This window comes from Physeter macrocephalus, unplaced genomic scaffold (genome assembly GCF_002837175.3).
Source record: "Physeter macrocephalus isolate SW-GA unplaced genomic scaffold, ASM283717v5 random_266, whole genome shotgun sequence".
Taxonomy (NCBI): Eukaryota; Metazoa; Chordata; class Mammalia; order Artiodactyla; family Physeteridae; genus Physeter; species Physeter macrocephalus.
Window position 1 is genome coordinate 44,224 of NW_021145655.1, and position 6,577 is coordinate 50,800.

At 60.9% G+C, this 6,577-nt stretch overlaps 1 protein-coding gene across 1 annotated transcript in view; it reads right to left on the reverse strand.

Annotated features, from left to right (window-relative positions):
- SLC12A9 (solute carrier family 12 member 9) overlaps positions 1 to 6,302 on the reverse strand; it is a 12,791-nt gene extending 6,489 nt beyond the window's left edge. The window contains exons 1-9 of the mRNA XM_024126109.3: positions 6,209 to 6,302; positions 5,243 to 5,465; positions 4,951 to 5,085; positions 4,369 to 4,500; positions 3,637 to 3,945; positions 2,828 to 2,935; positions 2,594 to 2,705; positions 377 to 534; positions 181 to 263 (exon numbers count right to left, since the gene is read on the reverse strand). Of these exons, the coding sequence (XP_023981877.1) occupies positions 181 to 263; positions 377 to 534; positions 2,594 to 2,705; positions 2,828 to 2,935; positions 3,637 to 3,945; positions 4,369 to 4,500; positions 4,951 to 5,085; positions 5,243 to 5,423 (1,218 nt within the window). The 5' untranslated portion in view covers positions 5,424 to 5,465; positions 6,209 to 6,302. The remainder of the gene's footprint in view (positions 1 to 180; positions 264 to 376; positions 535 to 2,593; positions 2,706 to 2,827; positions 2,936 to 3,636; positions 3,946 to 4,368; positions 4,501 to 4,950; positions 5,086 to 5,242; positions 5,466 to 6,208) is intronic.
- Positions 6,303 to 6,577: the final 275 nt, after the last annotated feature.

Below are 6,577 nucleotides of genomic sequence, written 5' to 3' on the forward strand. Positions count from 1 at the left end.
GGCTGGGCGTCCATCCGCGCGCCCCGCTCCGCATCAAACGCCAACACAGCCCGCCTTTCCAGGCACGTCTCCCAGCGCGCGGCTGACCCTTCCTGGTCCCGCGAGTGTAACCGGGCGGGGGGGGGGGGGGTGGGTGGCGCTTACGGTGAGGGTGAGGGCAGCCTGAAGAGGAAAGCTTACCTGCACTAGGCCCCAAGAATACAGCACGGCTCCCCAGGGGTTCCCCCCTTGGGATACAACCTTAGCTGGTGCCAGGATCGCTCCTGTGCAAACGGAAAAGCAGCAGACACATCAGCCTGGGCCAAGGTGGGGACCGAGACAGACACGACACGGGAGGGTGCGCTCAGAGCCGGGCACGAGGCAGGGGACGGCGCACCAAAGAGGTTGTCCTGGGCCAGGGCGTGGAGGATGCGGGAGGCGCCGATGAGGGAGCTCATGGAGGCTGAGAGCGATGTGGCATAGATACCGGTCAGCACCAGCGGGGGCCACAGGCTGATGGCTTGGAAGAACCCATAGTCCTCCCGCAGCAGAATCCTACAGGGAAGGAAAGGAGGATGCAGATAATAAATGTGCATCCATCCTAGGGGCCTGGTGAGAACAGTTCCCACAACACTGGCTGAGGTTAAGCGCTGGGTATTCTGAACCGACCCCAGCCCTGATCTCAAGGACCGTATTAATAGATCAAGTGTGCCCAGGGGTCAGACTTGGCATTCACTGGTTGTCGTTGGGCTGCTTTGGAGTTAATCACAGGGTGCACATTCCCAACAGGACGTGCACGAGAAGCCAAACATTTATGGAAATACAAATTGACTAGAAAGCGGTTCCCCACCCCACCCCCAAACCACGTACTTACAATAGTACCAGGCACAAAGCAGATGCTGGCTTCGGGTTGGCTGTTACCATGTAGCCAGCCCTCCGCATCCGGGGCAGCCGCTCTAACTCTCTCCCAGTGAGAGGAACAGTCCCCATTTTCTCCACACCCCCCAAGAGCTTGGGTATCTGCCCCCCCCCGCCCCGGCCCGTGCTTCCCTTGGTGATCCAGGTGTGACAACACCTCCACTCCACCCCCTCAACGACCAGGCTCACCCCCTCCCCAGGCACCTGTCACAGGTGAAGCTGGAGAGGAAGAAAAGCAGGATGTAGACGAAGAAAGTATAGGCAACGGCAACAATCGTGCCCAGAGGAATGGCCCGGCTGGGATCCTGCAGCTCCCCTGGAGGGCAGGAAGCAGAGGGAGGGAGGTCAACCCTCCACCATGCCCTGCATCCCTGAACCCTCAGTGCCCTGGAGGGGCACAAGGTGGCAAGGCAGCCCCCCTCCCCCAAGGACTCTCACCTGACATGTTGGCCCCAGCCATGATGCCTGTGCAGCCGTTAAAAAGGACGGCAAAGACGCTAGCAAAGGTCATCGTGGCCCCCGTGGTGTAGTCCTTGGCGTAGCCAGCTGAGGAGAGGGGAATGGTTCCCAGGGAGGAGAGGGAATCAGCATCCGTCCTAGCGATCCGGGCGTTTTGGCCCTGCTACCCTCTCCTCACGCTCTCAACCTCCCCCCGCTGCCTGCCCACGGCCCTCACCAGCTCACCAAGACCCCAGCCCTGACCCGCCTCTGGCCCTGGCTCAGCTGACCTCATCGCCTCCGGTCCTCCCTCCCGGCCTTCATCCACGCTCTTTCCTAAGACGCCTTCCCGCCACCTCCCACCTGAATTTCCCAACCCCGCTCACACCACCTCTAGCTCCACCGGCTCGCGCCCTCCCCGGCCCAAACCCAGGTCTCCCTCCTCTGGACTCCTCGGTGCTTCTCGTCTACTTGAATCACACTCGGTCCTATTACGCAATTTGTTTCCTGAATGTACATCTTATCTCTCCAACTAAACAAGTTCCTCTAAGGTAGGGATTGTCCTGTGGTCACTCTCGTGCCCAGCTGGGTCAAACAGACAGCGGCCAATACACGCCCAACAGATCTTAATCAACCTGTACTGCTCCAGGTCCAGACCTCCCGCCCCTGATTTTCTCTGACATCTCTTCTCATCCAGGGATTCCAACCCCCCGCCCCCGCCCCCACACACCCACTCCTAGGGGCCTGGTGAGAACAGTTCCCACAACACTGGCTGAGGTTAAGCGCTGGGTATTCTGAACCGACCCCAGCCCTGATCTCAAGGACCGTATTAATAGATCAAGTGTGCCCAGGGGTCAGACTTGGCATTCACTGGTTGTCGTTGGGCTGCTTTGGAGTTAATCACAGGGTGCACATTCCCAACAGGACGTGCACGAGAAGCCAAACATTTATGGAAATACAAATTGACTAGAAAGCGGTTCCCCACCCCACCCCCAAACCACGTACTTACAATAGTACCAGGCACAAAGCAGATGCTGGCTTCGGGTTGGCTGTTACCATGTAGCCAGCCCTCCGCATCCGGGGCAGCCGCTCTAACTCTCTCCCAGTGAGAGGAACAGTCCCCATTTTCTCCACACCCCCCAAGAGCTTGGGTATCTGCCCCCCCCCCGCCCCGGCCCGTGCTTCCCTTGGTGATCCAGGTGTGACAACACCTCCACTCCACCCCCTCAACGACCAGGCTCACCCCCTCCCCAGGCACCTGTCACAGGTGAAGCTGGAGAGGAAGAAAAGCAGGATGTAGACGAAGAAAGTATAGGCAACGGCAACAATCGTGCCCAGAGGAATGGCCCGGCTGGGATCCTGCAGCTCCCCTGGAGGGCAGGAAGCAGAGGGAGGGAGGTCAACCCTCCACCATGCCCTGCATCCCTGAACCCTCAGTGCCCTGGAGGGGCACAAGGTGGCAAGGCAGCCCCCCTCCCCCAAGGACTCTCACCTGACATGTTGGCCCCAGCCATGATGCCTGTGCAGCCGTTAAAAAGGACGGCAAAGACGCTAGCAAAGGTCATCGTGGCCCCCGTGGTGTAGTCCTTGGCGTAGCCAGCTGAGGAGAGGGGAATGGTTCCCAGGGAGGAGAGGGAATCAGCATCCGTCCTAGCGATCCGGGCGTTTTGGCCCTGCTACCCTCTCCTCACGCTCTCAACCTCCCCCCGCTGCCTGCCCACGGCCCTCACCAGCTCACCAAGACCCCAGCCCTGACCCGCCTCTGGCCCTGGCTCAGCTGACCTCATCGCCTCCGGTCCTCCCTCCCGGCCTTCATCCACGCTCTTTCCTAAGACGCCTTCCCGCCACCTCCCACCTGAATTTCCCAACCCCGCTCACACCACCTCTAGCTCCACCGGCTCGCGCCCTCCCCGGCCCAAACCCAGGTCTCCCTCCTCTGGACTCCTCGGTGCTTCTCGTCTACTTGAATCACACTCGGTCCTATTACGCAATTTGTTTCCTGAATGTACATCTTATCTCTCCAACTAAACAAGTTCCTCTAAGGTAGGGATTGTCCTGTGGTCACTCTCGTGCCCAGCTGGGTCAAACAGACAGCGGCCAATACACGCCCAACAGATCTTAATCAACCTGTACTGCTCCAGGTCCAGACCTCCCGCCCCTGATTTTCTCTGACATCTCTTCTCATCCAGGGATTCCAACCCCCCGCCCCCGCGCGCACACACACACACACACACACACACACACACACACACAAGCCCACCCCTCGCCCTGAGAACCCCGGGGCTCCTGCACCCAGCTCACCGCCCAGATTGGCCTTCAGGGTGCTGCTGTTAAAGCCGGTGAAGTGGCCAACCTGGGGCGGCAGGGAGGAGCCGTTGGGGCCAGGCCTAGGGGTCAAGGGGATGTCCCTGGGCCTCACAGCCACAAAGCTGACCAGCACAGAGGCCAGGGAACCTGAGACCAGCAGGAATGTGAGGAAGGAGGCACGGGCGTAGAGGCCGGCCCCCAGGGTGCAGACCCCGCCCACAAGGCCCAGCAGCAAGGAGCCATAGAGCAGGTTCCAGCCATAGCCCTGGGGTAGGACGCGCAGCCCGCTGGACCCTGTGGCATCTGTAGAGAGGAAGGAACAGAGTTAGAAAGCCAGACCCCCAAGAAGGGACCCCAACCATGATTTAAAGCAGGAAGAGACCCCATCTCTGGCCCACCTGTCCTCAGAGAGGCCATCTTTCCCACTCCCCACCCCAACCGTACCCCAGCATCCTGCCTGGTGGGTACCGCCAATCTTGCTCTGTCAATTTTAGGAGTGTTAATCTGGCCTCCCTGACTAGATGGGAAGATCCTCACGGGCCAGGACATTCTCTCGGATGTCTGGATGTCTGCACGAGGCTGGGCACACAGCAGGAGCTCAAGGAAGTCGAGCTAAAGGACCGCCATGCATCTCTCCTGGAGAGGGCTTCTCTCCCTGCCATGATCCCAGAATCCCAGACCCGGCAAATCCTCAGAGCTGCCCAGACCAGGGTGGGGAGCACAAACCAGCCCCGAAGACATCGAGCATGGCCTCCACCAGCCCCAGCAGGGAGACAGCACAGCCACAGACGTTAGCCAGGTAGAACATGAGGCCGATGCTGCCCCCGACCTCAGGCCCCAGGGTCCGACTGATCATGACTGAAAGTGGAAGCAGGGGGTGAGCGTTAAGGGAAAAGAAACTGAACTGGAGCGTGAGGAAGGGCCCGGGCACAAAGCACCGTGCAGCTGGCCCTCCAGGCCTCACCTCCCTGAACACACGGGACGGTTCCCAGAGGCAGTGTGTCCCACCACAGCCACTCCCAAGCCACGTGGCTTTGCCCAAGTCACTAATGCTCTTGAATTTCCTCGTCCATAAGATGAATAATACTACCTACCTGACAGGACTATAAATTAGAAACAAAATGGCAGCTGGGAAGACACCTGGTGAACTGGAAAGTGGCACTAACGTGTCGGGTCGCGTTTGTCACCCTCCCCTTACCAACCTGTCTGCTGTCCTACCCCCCCCCCGGGGGATGCAGGGAGGGGCCCTCTCCTCCCCCCTATAAGATAGAAGAGCCCAGACCCCTGTCCACCGACGTTGGAGGATACAGTAGGCTCCGCCCCCCCGCACAGCTCCATTGGTAGCGATGGCACAGACGGAGAGGACGGTGAGTGCCAGGATGAAGTAGGCAACCAGGAGCATGGCCAAAGCCTGCAGCAGCCCAGCATGGCCCACGACGAACCCTGGGACAGGAGTGGCCAAGCAGGTGAGATGGCGGCTCAGCCATCGCACCCCCCCACCCCACCCCAAGCCCTTCACCCACCCACTTCTCCCAGGGCCCTTCCCCAACCTCATCCCAGTCCCAACCCACTGCACCCCGAGTAAACCCCTGCCACTCACCAATCCTCAAGAAGACAACTATACTGAACATGGACAGGACCGTGGGTACCACCACGCCCAGGAAGGTGGAGAGCTTCCGGGCAGACGCCCCTCCAGGACCCCCGGCTCCATTGGCAGGGAAGGAAACCCCCTCCTCCCCCAGGAGCCGGTAGGCCAGCAGAGGAGAGTTCTCATTAGCCATGGTCGACAGCGGGCAGAGGAAGCCGCCAATGGGTTATGAAGCCTGCAAAGAGTTTGCTAGTGGAAGGCAGCTCCGTGAAGCCCCCCACAAAACACCTCTAACCAAACACCCAGAAGCTTCCCCAAAAAGGAAACACACACACAGACACACTCACGTTCACCAACAACTCAAAGAGTTAGTGGAGGGCAGACTGGTCCCCGCCACTGCCCCAACAATGGCAGAGTCTTAAGCCTCAGCAGTGGGTACCATGGCCCCTCCCAGCTCCTGAGGCCACCCCTTCCCCCGTATCCCTGAGACTAGGGATGGCAGAGGCTCTGGAAAGGTGCAAAGATCCTCCGCCTTCTTAACTAGCAGCACAAGAGGAAGCAAATCCCCCAAAAGGGAAGTGAGTGATGGGCTGGAGGCCCTCCTCACCCCCTCCTCCGGAGTCCTGAGCCGCCCCGCAAGATCCTCCATGCAATCACCTCATCCCCGGGCTATAGGAAACTTCCGAATCTTCCAAAGCCCCACCCTCCATCAACACTCTCCCTCAACCCATCTCAAACAGCCTCCTCTTTCCTTAATCTCACCAGATTCCTCCCACCCACACAGGCGTCCCCCAAACTACCGCCCCAACAACTCCTCGACGACCAAAACAAAAACACCGTCCGGCGACCCAAGGTGGTCCTCCTCCCCACACCGGTTCCTGCCCACTTTCTCCCGGGGCGGGTTGCAGGGGGCCGAGATTCGCTCCTCCCCAGCCAGGCGCACCCTCACCGCCCGGGTGTGGCAGGGCGTTCACTTACCCACCGGAGGACGCAGCCGCTCGGGGGTGATCCCCGAGAGCCGGAGAGTCCGCTACTGGCGGAGGGGGCGCGGGTGCCGGAAAGGACAGCTGTGGCTACCGGGATGCCAGGCCCGGAGCCTGACCCGCCCCCAGCACACACGCGCCTCATTGGTCCCCGGGCCCGGCCCCGCCCCGTGGGCGAGCCCGGGGAAGCCCCGCCCCACCCGGCTCCCACTGCCTGCGCAGCTCCCGCCCCACGTGCGACCTGGGTGCTGCCCGGGGTCGCCACCCAGACGTGCGTCTCCGGCAGGGTGTGGGCCACGGCTCCCACTGCGCCTATCACCCTGGTGCAAACAGGCGCCCGCCGCGCGGGCGGGACCCCACTCGG